General features: G+C 37.2%; 1 protein-coding gene across 1 annotated transcript; it reads left to right on the forward strand.

Moving 5' to 3' along the window:
* Positions 1 to 5,294: 5,294 nt before the first annotated feature.
* LOC125240132 lies at positions 5,295 to 10,010 on the forward strand. The gene is made up of 3 exons (XM_048147981.1): positions 5,295 to 5,422; positions 7,201 to 7,381; positions 8,627 to 10,010. The coding sequence occupies exons 1-3, from the start codon at positions 5,357 to 5,359 to the stop codon at positions 8,815 to 8,817; spliced, it is 438 nt and encodes a 145-aa protein (XP_048003938.1). The 5' UTR covers positions 5,295 to 5,356; the 3' UTR covers positions 8,818 to 10,010.
* The last annotated feature ends 6,965 nt before the right edge of the window (positions 10,011 to 16,975 follow it).

Below are 16,975 nucleotides of genomic sequence, written 5' to 3' on the forward strand. Positions count from 1 at the left end.
GTACCCTAATAAAACATTTTTTTCCATTTTTTATTTTTGCACTTTGTTGGCGTGATTGATATACATATTGGTACCAAATTGCAGCTTTCTAGTGCTTACGGTTACTGAGATTATCCGCGGACGGACGGACGGACGGACGGACGGACAGACAGACATGGCGAAACTATAAGGGTTCCTAGTTGACTACGGAACCCTAAAAAACCTAATATATTATTTTCCTACTTTGATTCCGGAAAATAGAAGGAATATGTCAAGAAATATAATAACATTATATACCCCCGGAACCCTTTTCACCCCAAATTACGGTATTTATTAAATTGTCATTATGTAAAATGTCGGAAACTACGGAATGTAAAATGTCGGAAACTACGGAACCCTACACTGACGCGCTCTTGGTCGGTTTTTCTTCTTAATGCTATGTAAGAGATAATAAATAATTACACCTCCCAATTTATCATGTTATTTTTGCAAAAAAAATATTTATTGCTCTCCGAGACATTTCTAAAAACCCCTGACTCAATGAGGATACGACGTTTCATAACAGAGTTCCTATGATCATCTTTCTGCTCCATCATCAGATTAGCTCCATGATACCATAATATTGCATTGTCACTTGATTTACATATGTGTGCAAAATTTCAGCTCAATTGGAAACCGGAAAGTGGGTCAAATTTAGCTTCTACGTTTTGACTCAAACTAACATAACTAACAAGGCAAGTTGAATAAAAGCTTGTACCTATAAAGGCTTCTGATACTAGATTTGCAATAAGTTTACTTGTCATAATTTAAGAACAGATGAGACAGACATATCCAATGACACAAGTCTATACCGTTTTTGTGAACTGTCAAATCACCTCATACAATTTACGGCTGTAAGGCAACCAGGTAGGGTTTATTATTGCACTTTAATTACATATTAATGATTTCTAGCCCGTAAGATATATATTTGCTTTAACAATGGATAGATATTTATGCGGGTGAGAGTGTAATTTAGGTTTTTATAAAGAATCAAATATTTTTAAGCGACCCGATCAGATATGTATGCGGATAAGGACCCTCCCACATCTACCGTCTTGCGATCGTAGCGTCGGGCCAACTGTATGGCCGCGCTGACGCGGCGTCTTTTTCCATACAGTTGGCCCGACGCTATACGCTCGCGAGACGCTAGAAAGAGAGACGATGTTTTTGCCGGTCACGGAGCATCACAAATTTTTGCCGGGAACATGTCGTCATATACTTATGGCCCCCTATAGAAAATCAGATATTTTTGCACGGCTGTTCATAGTCATTTATGCTGGTCACCAGCTGGTGTTCCATGAATATTTGGTCTAGTTGAGTGGAGAAGTGCCATTCAAAACAAGCGCTTTGTAAACAACGATGTATTTAGGTGATTTATAATTATTATTGTTTTCAACTTACGGTTACGTGTTCGCGGTATGCACAAAGTAAATCTTTAATGAAATTGAGTCATTTTTTATATACACAATTAAATTTGAACCAGAAGCACTATACCTATACCCGCTCGCATTCCCCTTTTTTCTATTCTAAGTAAGAATCGATTAATACGTATCTGAATATGTATGAATAAATTAAATTGTAATTGTTTACATACAACCTGTGAAGTTTGGTTGACAAAATTTGACGTAGGTACTGTCATATATATTTTTAAAATGACGTACTGTTAATACCAGCGTAATGAAAATGTATTCCAATGAGTAAAACAAAACATGAAACTTTTTTCAATTTAACCGAACTAGAATGAAATCATTTATACTCATTCGGTTGTGTTCGTTATTTTCTTTAATAATGTGATATATTTTTATTTATTTTTTATGCACAAGCCATGCACCTTTAAATTTTAAATGAGATTGGATCTCCACCTGACATATTTGATTTACCCTATTTATTTTGAGCACAGTTTTACACTGGTATGGTTTTTCGTGTACGTACACCATTTTCTGTCAAAATATTTGTCAAATTTAATTGTCAACGCGGAGCGACCGGCGACACGTCTGCCTCCGATGAGCCGCTCACGGCATCTAATCGAAAGGAGAATTCTGACAGCAATGGCGAATGTATGGAAATTTTACGATAGTTTAAATTTAAGGTAAAATTTCTTTGTTGCCTTTGAGAGGAAAAATATAAAAAACCTCAAAACTTCTAGTCCATTTATCTGGCTTTTAGAATCACTTAATGTTATAACTAAAGTATTGAATTTTTTAACAAAGTTTACTAAACGGCGACATACGTTTTTCTCATTTTAGGTCAACTTTGCGTGTGTTTATTTATTATACCTTTAATAATTAGAGATTCTGAATAGTCAAAAGTTGTAGACACACTCTTTAAGATAATAACTCTATTTATTTTATTTCATTTAATTTAGAAATGTGAGCAGCATTTGTTAAACGCCGAATGCACTTTTCGAGGATTTCGTACGACCCCCTCTTAATGCCTCAAAGTCTGATCTGTTAGCATTGTGCAAATAAGTATGGATTATGGACCCGCGCGAGAACACAACTCGAACTAGACGGTCAGAGGGCAGGTAATCATGGTCGCGCGATAAACGGTAAAACTTCAGGCCGTCCTTTACGCACTATATGTAAGTGCGAAAAGGACGTCCTGACGTTTTATCGTCTATCGTGCCACCATGCTTGCCTGCCAAGGGTAGATTCCTGTCGACGTAAATTTCCCTAGCAAACTAAGCAACAAGCAACAAGAGATAGATACAATTTGTCCCTGTGTTGACTTATTAATCTTATTATGTCGCTGAAAACGTTTAAGTACCTACCTAAGCCAAAATATCATATTCCAATTATCAGAATCTAAATTTTAGCACCTAATACCTGGAGTTTAAGTCCACTGAAGCTAAAGTGTATTGAAGTCAATATGGAACTGTAGCATTATGGATAGAATATACCTTTACACGTTAACTGCTTTCGAAGAATCGATAGGGCACGAACATTGTTCGAAGCATATTAGTATGCTATACAGGATTCGTCTGCAAACACAATCAGCATAGGCACGTTTTGTGCTATAGTTATGACATTCAAACTTGACCGTGTCCAAACCACTCAGGCAACAATAAGCGGGCAGAATCGAATAGTCGCTCTTATGGAATATCTTGGTGCCGCGACTGTAAATTTACAATTTCCACAATTTACCCGAAGGCGACGGCAAAGAATAAAACTTGACACGTTACAGATGACATATTCATTATTTCAAGCAGAGTAAAGAGGTTTATATCTAGTTATAATAAAATTTATTATTAAATAAATATTTAATATTAAATAGGATGAATCGGTTACTGAAAGCAATCGCCGTATTTAGGTACAGACCTAAATCTAATCTACCCACACTCGGTACAGTCAGCATCAACAATAGCTGATCAAACGTCATTTCAGAAGTAACTACAATAATTCTGTAACCGCTAAACAAAAAAAAACCGACCAAGTGCAAGTCGAACTCGTCCGCCGTGGGTTCCGCATCCGTAGAAAACCTTCGATAGTTAAAACAAGCTCATGTTTCGCATATTAACTCTAATAAAGACTCGACTAGAAGTATAGGTATAGCACCATCTCTCGGCCAATTCGCTAATTTGAGCGAGAATAATTCCTGAAAACGATTAAAACCGGCCAAGAGCGTGTCGGCGGGCCACGCTCAGTGTAGGGTTCCGTAGTTTTCCGTATTTTTCTCAAAAACTACTGAACCTATCAAGTTCAAAACAATTTTCCTAGAAAGTCTTTATAAAGTTCTACTTTTGTGATTTTTTTCATATTTTTTAAACATATGGTTCAAAAGTTAGAGGGGGGGGACGCACTTTTTTTTCCTTTAGGGTGATTGAAGTTTTGTAATTTTTATAGCTTTCATCTGCATAGTTTCCAAATTGTTATTTAACTTGATTGTAGTACAAAATTCTTAAAATAAATATAAAACAAGAATAGCCACTTAACTTGTCCTTTCTCTTAATAGACTAATCGTCATAATTAATTGTTAGCGTCAAAAATTTTGTGAAGTACATATATGTAGTAATTATAAATAGCTACGTGCAACTACGCTCCCTACAGGTGTTCACGGAAGACCAGCGTCGGGTACTACTCCAGTAGGACCGGGCATTATGCTGAGTGTTCACCTTTTTCAGTGTAATTACCTACAGTGTACATGTTAGTTATAAGTCTTCTTTTTTTTCATCTCATTGTGTATGCATTGTATAACTGTGTTTTTATACTGAAATAAATTATATTCTATTCTATTCTATTCTATATTGTTTCCGAAAACATTAATATTATCAAAAAACGATCTTAGTAAACCCTTATTTATTTTTAAATACCTTTCCAACAATATATCACACGTTGGGGTTGGAATGAAAAAAAAAATATCAGCCCCCCCCCCCCCCCCCCTTTACATGTAGGGGGGTACCCTATTAAAACATTTTTTTTCCATTTTTTATATTTGCACTTTGTTGGCGTGATTGATATACATATTGGTACCAAATTTCAGCTTTCTAGTGCTAACGGTTACTGAGATTATCCGCCGACGGACGGACGGACGGACAGACATGGCGAAACTATAAGGGTTCCTAGTTGACTACGGAACCTAAAAACCAACATACTATACAGGTATGTTGGTTTTTCAGGAATAATTCTTTAGAATGTTAACCGATTTCGACAGTTTTTACTTTATGTGAAAGAAATTTTTTTACGTAAAATCTCGTGTGAATTCAAGAAGTACGATATACATCCGAAATTTTTTTTTATTAAAAAAAAAGTTTTCAAGATACAGACATGATTTTATTTTTCCTGTAATATTTAGCATGAAAACCAATGTTTCATAAAAAAATTCATAATATTACGTTGGTAAACTTCAGAGAAAAAGGGGGGGGGGGTGTATTTTTTTACATTTCCCTTCACAATCCTTTTTTACTACAAAAAAATGTACTGTAGTACAATTTGAGCTCTTTCTAACGATAACCCGATTTTTTTACAACAAAAGCAACGATGGTGTTTGTGTTATTGCGCAACATTACTGCAACAGGGATGCTGTTTAATCCAAATTGGCCTAGCCAAAAAGGGTGCTAAAGTGGCAAATAACGATAATAAACTTCACCCAATGAGTGATAAAGTGCGTTGTTCCAAATGTGCAAGTGTAGCGATTATTTATAGAGAAATGTGCACTAACGCGCGTAAATTAACCCGTTCGACTGGTAAAACTATGAATAATACCTACAATAATACCGGCATTATCTACTACTATGGTTTTTTATTATTCTTTGGCCGTACGTCAACATTGGCGGCTTGCGCAAAGACCAGACTATAAGTATAGCGGAACCGTGGTGAAGTGTTTTTCATGAAAACTAAACATGGCTGCGTCGCGTCTGTGTGTTTTCCTGGCTCTTTTAGTGTGCGCAAAGGTGGTGGCTGCACAGGTTTGTTATTTTGTTATTAATTATTAATAAAAACTATTCACAATTATTAAAATAATTCATAATGGGAAGCATTGAAGGCAACTAGCATCGGAAACTACTTTTTAACAGACTTCCAAAACTCAAAAGGAGGAGGTTATCAAATCAACTAGTCTGTAGGTATTTTGTTTTTTTTTTGTTCAATGGCTGAAAAGGATTGGAAATATAATAAATAAATAAATAAAATAAATATTGGGGACACCTTATACAGATCAACTTAGCCCTAAACTAAGCAAAGCTTGTACTATGGGTGCTAAGCGATAATATACAATATAAAAATAAATAAATACAAAAATAAATAAACATCAAACAGACATCAAGAAGACTTTATGATTTCTAAGGAAGTTGATAGATTCGTAGCTATTTAGCACATTACAATCATTTGAAAAAGGTATGTACCTATCTGACATAAAACGTACAAATTAAGGTGCTATTATTTTACCGTATTGGTGCAGCAATAAGAACATTAAGAACTTTTTGTCTTAGCCGAAAAAAAAAACGTCTTAATATGTACTGTAAGACGTTGCACGTTACATGTATACAATAACCATGCTAATAATTAGCAATTCGTGTCAATTAAAACACCGCGTTTCTGTTATTTCCTACTTTTAGCACTTGCATCGTAAACAACTATTAACGTCGACAAAATTATTCACCATAATTGAGGAAACATTAGCAGTTTTACATCGGAAATGTTAACGAAGAACTTGATATATGATATGAATATCAGTACCTATTATATTTGTATTTAATTCGTTTTTTTATTATTATTACAAAAAACATGTGGCAAAATTTAAAACTATGTACTTAAACCAAAAACATCAATGGACATTTACAAAATCGACCAGTCGGGTCGACAATCAGCTTTTGAGATCAATTTAAAATATGTATGAAATAAGTTAGGCTTAGGACTTTTTATGGCATGGCATACCGTGGTTCTAAAATCCGTGGAGTCGCCATATGAAAAATTTTCAAAGTCAAAGTCCAACAGTATGATGTCACATTAAATATAAATATTTATACACACTGTCACATCGACACTGAGTTCATTTTAATCGAACGTAGTTGTTTTATCTTAATAGTAATTTTTTGGTATTATTATATAGGATTATGATAAAATTTACTAATAAATAACATTATTTATTATTAACTACGTTCGATTAAAATTAACTAGGTAACGTTGTGACAGTATGTATAAATACTTATATTTAATATGGTATCATACTGTTGGACTTTGACTTTGACTTCGAAAATTTTTCATATGTCGACTCCACGGATTTTAGAACCACGGTATGCCATAATCAGAGATCGGATTTTTGTGCGTCATCTCATACTAAAAGTCATTAAAATGACGTAAGTCACTAAGAATGTCGCAAATTCGTCCGATCTCTGGCCATAATAAGTCCTAAGCCTAGAAATAACTTTGCACTCTTGTTGATAAAATGTAACTTTCTTCTCGGTTTTGGAATTAAGAAGAGCGCCAGTTGGTGTGGTGAAAATAAAGTTTTCTTAATAGAAAATATGAAATGAATTAATATTCATACTTAATTTCCAGTTGCAAAAATCGCGTAGCATCTGGTTGACGTAGGTAACTGGTGACAGAAGAGCTGGTGACTTCCTCGCACAACGTATCATATCATTGCGATACAGCCTCAAGGGCCTATTTTAAATATAAATAAGCTATTATTCTTAGTTATTATTAAAGTCTTAGTTTCTAAGATATGTAACTTTGTTTTTTCCAGTCTGTCTGGTGTGATCTGATGTGCGACGACGATGACGATGACGATTATTCTGACGAGGACGTATTCGGTGACATTTTCGGGCTCATATTCGACCCTTGCAGCGGCTGCAGTTCCAAGCCTACGAAGAGCAAGACGACCACACCTGCACCGGGAATGCAGCAGCCTTTGAGCATTGTTATACGTGAGTTCACACTTTTGGCTGCAATCCATACTAATATGGGAAGGTGTGTGTGTCTGTTTGTTTGTCCGTCTTTCACAACAAAACGGTGCGACGAATTGACGTGATTTTTTAAGTGGAGATAGCTAAGGGGACCGAGAGTGACATAGGTTTTTTGTCTCTTTCTAACCCCCCACTTCCCTAAAACGGGGAGTGAAAGTTTGTATTGAGGATTCCACAATTTTCGAATTTAGCGCGAGCGAAACCGCGGGAAAAAGCTACTAATAAGTAAGGTATCAACTAGGGATGTACCGACTATTGATTTGGCCGACTAGGCCGACTACCGACTAGTCGGCGCTTGAGTGGCCGATTAGTCGGCCGACTAGTCGGCTAGTCGGCCAAACCATAATTTTCGACTAAATTCACATTTTGAATGTCATTTTTGGTTCTTCGTTCGCGCTTTTTATGATTTTTTACAGGTTCAAAGGTTCATGCCAATATTTATATGCATTTTCCATTTTTAACAAGCAGCTTGGCTTAGTGGGTAGTGATCCTGCCTATGAAATCTATAATCCTAGATAGGAAATTTATTTCTGTGATGATTACAGACATTTGTTGTTTTGACAAAGAAAGGAATTTTACGAATAGGTACATAATGCAACCATAATTTTCAGCTGATAATTTTTTTTGTACTGTTATTCTATCAGTAATAAAGTGCCGACTAATCGGCCTTTTTTGCCGACTAGTCGCCGACTAATCGCCGACTAGAAATGTGGCCGGATAGTCGGCTTTCCCGACTAGTCGGTACATCCCTAGTATCAACGTCAATCGTTTACGCTAATATCGTTATTGTGTCAGTATATACCTACACTGTACAGTTTGTCACTGTGGTGACGGACTAATATTTTCACCACCCCATTCCTCCCGCGAGTGTCGTCTGAGTCGACCTTGGGGTAACCCAAGGTTTAATTGGGTTTAATTGTGATTGTGCAATGGGCTAAGAACCTGTGGTGAACCTGTATTGCAGTGGCAATATTACCTACATTTTGTTGATCAGAGTGACACGGAAAAGTTTTATATGCTCTGCCTACCTCTTTTCAAAATACAGGCGTGAAAGTGTAACCAATGTAGCACGTACAATCATAAAACGCTCGCTGAATTCAATACATATTATTCCAGTGCGGATCGCTCCGCGCGGTGGGTCCACGTGACAGTAAAACCAACCTTATACATAATATTTTTGTAACACTATTATCATTTACCTTGCAGCGCCAGCTAACGGCGTGAACCTGACAATGTTGAACACGGGGACCTCATGGCTCATGAACTTCATGCCGTGGCCCTTCAAGCCGTCTGCCTCAGCTCCGTCCACAACAGCCGCCCCCGCCACCACCGCGGGTACCAAGCCAGCGGGCAATACCACTGCACCTGCTACTACTGCTAAACCTTATAAAATATGAACGGGCTTCTAAACGGACCATGTTTTCACTGCAACATATGGCGGCAACTATTGGTGTCTTGTGCCTACCATGGTTGTCATTTGTATCTTTCATCGAACACGGGTTACACATCATGGCCGATGAACTTTGCTGTGGCTCTTCAAGCTGACAAACTCAGCTCCTTTAATAACGACGAGTGTCATTTGGCCTAGGCACATAGCTATAGACTAGCATAGAATATTAAAGATCATATTTTCCCACATAAACAAGGCCTTCGAACTTCCTTTTATCGTGACTTCATATAGGTAAAATAACTCACAGTTCCTTTTAACACAATCTTGTTTGCTTATGCATAAACAAGGAACGGTGTTCAAACGCCGGTCCTAGTAGTAGGGAAGCCAGCGATATTTAATTTAAAGTTACTGAAATACACTTACTGTTACAACAACAACATACAACTTGTCAGTTACTGACATACTGACAAGTTGTAGACTTGTAGAGGCTTTGGTAATTTTCTTCTTTGTATATAATGACATTTATGTTAATTATGTGACGGTTACCATCGTAATTTCGCTCCCGATCTTTTTAAATTACTAACGGCCCAATAGAAAGATGCAAAAAATAATTTCCAGATTAAATAAAACTTTCATTTTAACTTAACTTGAAGACAAATCTCTCATATTAAAATCAAGAATCATTCATATCTGTGCACTTCAGTAACTTTAAAGATAACTTGGGCTTCCCTACCATATATAAAACAGCACTGTTTTTGTGCGGTAACGCCAGTTACACGTGCCCGTTTGTTTTTCGCCTCGCACACGAATATGTAACTGTAAAACAAAAGAAAAGAATCACTTTTCACAATACAAACATGTTTATAAACTTCACCCGGTGAAGCCCAAAGTTGCACATTTGTTTAGCCCTCAATTCTTGAATCCTCGCAAAACTCAAGATTCCAATTCTCAATTTTGGAATCTTCCGCTAGCTGGGGTATCAATCCTGGCCCCAACAAATAAAAACTGTACTCAGGTAGAATAGGTATTATAGTCCTAGTTCTTAATCAGACCTACTACAAATACCTACTGAAACGTGATTCATTCGACTTACGTATGTTTTAAGAAATATGTTGTACAAAATTAATTCTAAGTTTTATTTTATGCGGTACTATATACTTAAATAAATTGTTATAAATAAACAAGGTACTGAAATATGTATTTCATTCTTAAATTTCTCATTTCAACATTACTATTTCCAGCCAAATAAATAAATATATTGGGGGACACTTTACAGATCAACCCAGCCCCAAACTAACCACAGCTTGTACTGTACTATTGTGTACTAGGTGACGATATACATACTTAAATTGACAAATACATACTTATATACATAGAAAACATCCACGACTCAGGAACAAATATCTGCGCTCACCACACAAATGACCTTACAGGGATTCGAACCCAGGACCGCGCGGCTTAGCAGACAGGGTCACTCACTACCGACTAGGCCAGACCAGGCCCCGTAGCCGAATGGCATTTCTCCGACGCCAAACGAAAACGAAACGTAGTCCGGCTCTGTCGCGCGAATCCGCAAGAGCGATAGGGATAGATATCTACTAGCGTTTCGTTTCGTGAGCGTTTGTGCCATTCGGCTACGCACCCAGTCGTCAAAAATATCGTCCAGCCTCAACCTAAGTGTAAGTGTGTTTTCACATTATCCGATCCGATATCGGATGTCAGGCGAATTTCAAAGGCAAAAATAAAAGATGGCGGCTTACATGTATGAGATATCGGTCCTACATCCGATATCGGATCGGATAATGTGCACGCACGCACTGACCTGAGTGCACTCATATTTGGCGTGCAGCGGGGCGGGGCGAGCGGCAGCATGTCAAACAATTGAAGCTCAATACAAGTGTTCTGAGTCGACGCTGCATATAGTCCTTTGAGTCGTCGGCAACCCGAACCCTCCTTAGAGCTTGTACACTCCTTTTGGCTGTGTACTTAACACAGCAAAAGGGAATGTACAAGTTTCTAATGGGGTGACAACGCGCATGTGACACTGTTTGAGTTGCAGGCGTCCATAGGTTACGGTGACCGCTTTACATCAGGCGGGCCGTATGCTTGTTTGCCATCGACGTAGTATAAAAAAAATAAAAAAAATAGTGGACCCTGGGCGCACGCCTGCCCGCCACGCTGCACGCCCCGCCGAACGCTCCGCTCCGAAGAGGCCTCACACGGTGGCATTTCGAGACTTTCAGGTGTGCATATAACCTCACGTGAAACACGATACATCGTCACGGCCCGTAGAAGGCAAACTGGTCGGATGATCTACTTATGTTTTACGTCACACTCTGGCAGCAGGCTCATTGTGAAGTTAATGTTTTGATAACTAATCAGAATTGGCTTTGGTTGAACTTGATGAACAGCATAAAATTGTATTAATTTTTATTATAAATATGTACTCCAGAACTGACTGAAAGCAGAAACCCTTTTTAACCGTCGCCTCATATCTCAAGAAGGACGGTTATCAAGTCGTCTGTATGTTTTTTTTTTTATTTTTTATGTTTGTTCCTCGATATCTCCGTCGTTCCTGGACCGATTTTGAATTTTTTTTTTTTTGATTGAATGTATATGCATACAGATTGGTCCCATTTTTCTCAGAACCTAGTTCTGATGATGGGATCCTGGAGAAATCGAGGGAACTCCTCAAATCTGAAAGGCATACATATGGTGATTTTTGTGTTTTTAAAGGAACAGCATGCATTTAGGTACGGAACAGTGACATTTGGTGCAGTGGAACTGCTGATGATGGCCAGAACGGAACTCTTCAAATCTGAACGGCACGCTTATAGTGACTTTGGTATTTTTATACGAACAGCATGCACTTTCGTCCAGAACAGTGACATTTGGTGCAGTGGAATTCCTGATGATGGTCAGAACCGAACTCCTCAAATCTGAACGGCACGCTATACTTTGCCATTTTTATAAGAACAGCTTGCACTTTCGTCCAGAACAGTGACATTTGGTGCAGTGGAACTGCTGATGATGGCCAGAACCAAACTCCTCAAATCTGAACGGCACGCTTATAGTGACTTTGCCATTTTTATAAGAACAGCATGCACTTTCGTCCAGAACAGTGACATTTGGTGCAGTGGAATTTCTGATGATGGCCAGAACCGAACTCCTCAAATCTGAACGGCACGCTTATAGTGACTTTGGTATTTTTATAAGAACAGCATTCACTTTCGTCCAGAACAGTGACATTTGATGCAGTGGAACTGCTGATGAAGGCCAGAACCAAACTCCTCAAACCTGAACTCATAGTGACTTTGGTATTTTTGTAAGAAAAGCATGCATTTAAGTTCAGAACAGTGACATTTATTTAGTTATGTTTGTTAAGCACATGTTTTGAAGTCAAAGTTTGTCAAGCTTCGATTTCTTATAATATAATCGGATTCATGAGGAATTGAGGAAACTCCTCAAACCTTAACGTTATACGTATATTCATTTGTGTTGCCATCTAATAATTAAAGCTTTAAAAGCAGTTTTAAAAAATACTTACACATTTCTACATAATCCAACATTCGCAAGTAGCTTTCACCAGAACCCGAAAGGCGACGGTTTTTTTTTCTTAAAAATTATCTAATAGCCTGTCCTAATAATTTCTAATGTTTTTTTTTGTTTGTTCCATATATTTTAGGGTTCGTACCAAATAGGTAGGTATGTAGGTACAAAAGAAACCCTTAAATACGAGTAGTGCAACTCTGTCCGTCTGTCATAAATCCATTTACCTAACCCATATATGCCCGTAGGGTCGTTTTTGACCCACAGCTGAAAACACGCTACTTCTCATTAAAATAAGTAAAAGAATAAGGTTGACACCTTAAAAAATAGGGTAAAAAATATATGTGTTGGGCACATAATGGTGGGCTAATATTATCGTTAACTTCGAGATACTGGTCAAGTGCATTTAAAAATAGGATAAGAATTGTACGAGTACTTGCGTTTTTGAGGACTTTAAGAAAGTAACTTAATTTAAGTTAGTAATGTAAAGACGCATAAAGAGAACACTGAAAAAATAAGAGTAAGTATATACGAACAGCTAAAAGGTAAGGTGATACTTGGTCTACGTCAATGCTAAATATTTCATAATAACCCTGTTTTCATTTCTTCCATAACATTCGATCAGTCGTATTGTTCTTGATGGCATTCATCAATATTTGCGTATGATATTAAGAAGAGATCTGAAGGAAGAACTTCTTGAAAATATTCGTAACAATCCATCGAAGAACTGCCAGTGTTTGTCGTTAGGGTTGACGGGTCATATTCGGAATTTTAATTAAGAATAATTGAATATGTGGTACGAATTAAGTATGAATATAGGTAATTAGTCGATTATCCTAAATGTATTATCTCTTTAATTATTACTTTATAATATCTTAAGCCACTTTAAAACCTGATGTAGATTCAAAGAATTTTTATGTTCTGCAAATTTTAAAGTTATAAAATGTACCTATGGGACTTAAGCCACATTTACCATAAAACAAAGTTTGAATGAAGTACCTAATAGACCGACCCCGAATGTAATATATATTAATGTATCACCAATTCACATTTTTGCAGTTTAGGTACTTTCTAGGGCAACAGTGGCGCCAAAAGGTTTAAATTAAAAATAGTAGAAGTTAACCAAAACAGTACCTAATTAAAGGATAATGAACAATCACAGTCCAAATACGCGTACAATGTTTTTTCCTCACGATCGGCCCCGTTCTCCGAATCGCAATCAATTAAATCGTCTAATTAAATGTTTTTCTGTTCTATAAATAAACCGAGATGAACTGCATCGTCACAAAGAAGAGGAACGACCGCTTAATTGCTCTTGAGGCTTGCACCGGATGCCCTTCTGCAGCTTAATTAATGTTTTTAAACGATGCATTGCCAAAGATTTCACAGGAAGGGACAAGGCAATACATATTTCTACCGAATATTCTCGTTTGACGGAACGCTACAATGCGCTTGATGGACGAGTACGAGGACGAGTAGATAGCACGCTTGGCTGCCATTCGTGTATTCTCGTATAAATTTAAATGTCCGTATGTCACGTCCTGAAGAAGTTACTTTATATGTCAATGTGCATTCCGGAATTATGTGTACTAATATAAACACAAACCTTATTCTTAATAGCTTAAAGTGTATTATAGTTATCTAATATAAAATCTTACAATCACGAAAGGATCTAAAAGAACCGTAGGCCAATTGAGACATAAGTACTATTACTTTCTATCGATGTGAAGTCTTCATCTTACCACCGCTACATTACATTACACACATACCGATCTTAATTTTGATTTACTATTAATTTGGTCGCATGAAACAGGCGTTTTGATAATAGTGCGTACCTAATAAAAACATTACATTGAATTAGGTACAGCAGTGGGCGCGGGCCGTACCCAAAAGTTACGAGTACACGCAAAATGTTGATATAACATACGTAGTTATATATAATATAGTTATATCATTACTTTTATACGTTACAGGCACGGCACACATGTAAGTGTTGCGCCGATTGCGCGTTATGTAACGTATCGTTGCTGTAAGATTGGGACTGTCCATATTAAAACCTAGTAAGTTCGTAAAAAAACGAACTTACGTTTTTTTTTAATAACGCGTTAGGATGAACAAGTATACGCCCCCCACTGATGGCCAAGAAGAGTCACCGTTGCATACGTTGACCTGCAACTCTACGAATTTACAGAATAGTTGTCCCTTAATTTAACGTTTATCACTTACTAGGTATTGATTGGAAACAGCCGAATTAGTGTATTGTATGTGAAATAAACAATAATTAGTGGGAATATTCTTGCTCGTAAATTGATGATGAATCACTGTTGAAATCAAAGGTTGAAATCAGTGAAGGGAAAAGTACGATCCGCGGCGCGGGACATATTCGGCCCGCGAAAGGATTTTATCCGGCCGCCACCGGTTTTTCTAAATAGTTTGTGATGTGGCCAGCATTGTAGTAAAAATGTATGTTTGGTGGTAATCTGGCTCTCCTATTCAAATTTCTTCAAAATTTGGCCCGCCGTGAAAAATGTTTGCACCACTGGTTTAACTGTTATTCACAGAACTCTAAAATGTTTACTTATATCGTTACTTATTCAATGCAGGTACGTCTCTTTAACATAAACGGCACCAAATGTTTAATTATAGACTGTAAATACATACATGTCACAGTTTACTATACCTACTCGTAGATTCACCGAAGTGACGCCAGGAAGACACTGTTAGTATTTAGGGTTCCTTTCCTTGTAATCATAAATACAATCAAACATTAAAACAAAAAACATAACCTCTGCACCTGGAATGAACCGGAGCACCTTGTAATTAGTATATTGACAATCGTGATAATGGCAACCGCTTGAAGCCAAATCATGGTTTATACATACTTATAACGAAAAATGTGTTGAATGGCAGTCAGATAGTGATTCATCCATCAATGGAAACAAAGACAGATAAAACCTACTTACTTTCAGTTTTGAGAAGGAATAAACGTTCGTCAACAACACAGTGAATCATTGCTTTGGAATTTAGTTTTGAGCAGATACGAATGTTTGGAATTCTAACTGATTTGATATTGATTGATTTACTGAATATATTTTATGCAGTAGACATTATGCACAGCACAAGCGATATGAATTGTGAGTATTTAATGACAATAGAAACTAGATATCTCTCGGCTATTAGATATATATTATACTAGCTTTTACCCGCGGCTTCGCCCGCGTAATAAAAGTATTCATTAAGATTTTCATTTGGATCCTTAGGTTTCTCTGTAGGTATATTTATCTGCGATTATTTCGATTGCACATAATACATTTGCTTGCAATGATTGTAGAAATATTACACATCGACCACAGCGTAGGTAATTCTATATACGCTGGGGAAACCTTTATAAACATCCCACATAGCCCGTATTTCGACACTATGATCGGTGGGTAAAAAGTACTTTTTTCTATTATCCCTTACAATTTTTTACATTTTGCTTATACTTATCGCAAACGTAATCTTCAAGCAAGCAAACAACGATCGTCTTAGAGCACATTGATTGTAAGAGACCGCCGACCGATTATCCGTATCCCTCTAACGATACCCATATTATCCGTATCCGTATCCCTATCGCTATCGCTATCGCTATCGCTATCGCTATCGCTATCGCTATCGCTATCGCTATCGCTATCGCTATCCCTATCGCTATCGCTATCGCTATCGCTATCGCTATCGCTATCGCTATCGCTATCGCTATCGCTATCGCTATCGCTATCGCTATCGCTATCGCTATCGCTATCGCTATCGCTATCGCTATCGCTATCGCTATCCCTATCCCTATCCCTATCCCTATCCCTATCCCTATCCCTATCCCTATCCCTATCCCTATCCCTATCCCTATCCCTATCCCTATCCTATCCCTATCCCTATCCCTATCCCTATCCCTATCCCTATCCCTATCCCTATCCCTATCCCTATCCCTATCCCTATCCCTATCCCTATCCCTATCCCTATCCCTTATTAAGATGTTTAATGATATAACACTTTAAGTTCTCGCGCTTTGTACACATATTTAAAGTCACATACAGGTCGGGAAGATATTTAAGTAATTAAATGTCGATTTCGTTCATTGTTACTGTGATAAACAAGCGTGTCATTTATTAGGACTGAAAACCGTCGCAAGTCTAAAACTCGACACGGCTGGCATTTATTGGGACTGTTACGTTATTTTCCAAGTCCCAATGTTTGTCGAGCCGTTTTTTCAGGATATCACGATTAAAGTAGCCAAAACGAATCGTTTACAGTTTCATATTATCAGCATATTTTTCTGTAAGTCACATTAACTTTACTGAAAAAAACAAATTACATGCACATAGACAGTTTTTTGTATATCTTTTACGGTTTTATTGATATGTTTTCTCGTTAAATGTAGTGAAATCTGTATAATTTCTTTGGGTAGTGCTTGACATGTCATTTTTCACAAAACTTTGGGTATATTTTCAGAAATGCCGCCTGATAAAGGTCAGTGGAAGAGATATTCTCAAGAAGACTTAGAAAAGGCCATAGAAGATGTGTTAAGGGGTTCGTCCATCGCCTCGGCAGCAAAGAAATTACATAAATGTAAATTACATATT

This window comes from Leguminivora glycinivorella, chromosome 2, assembly GCF_023078275.1.
Source record: "Leguminivora glycinivorella isolate SPB_JAAS2020 chromosome 2, LegGlyc_1.1, whole genome shotgun sequence".
Lineage (NCBI taxonomy): Eukaryota > Metazoa > Arthropoda > Insecta > Lepidoptera > Tortricidae > Leguminivora > Leguminivora glycinivorella.

Bases quoted from the DNA above. Each gene is read 5' to 3' on its own strand.
- LOC125240132 (XM_048147981.1), top strand. From the start codon at position 5,357: ATGGCTGCGTCGCGTCTGTGTGTTTTCCTGGCTCTTTTAGTGTGCGCA. The intron at 5,423-7,200 runs GTTTGTTATTTT...TGTTTTTTCCAG, and splicing joins CAAAGGTGGTGGCTGCACAG to TCTGTCTGGTGTGATCTGAT. The intron at 7,382-8,626 runs GTGAGTTCACAC...TTTACCTTGCAG, and splicing joins GCCTTTGAGCATTGTTATAC to CGCCAGCTAACGGCGTGAAC.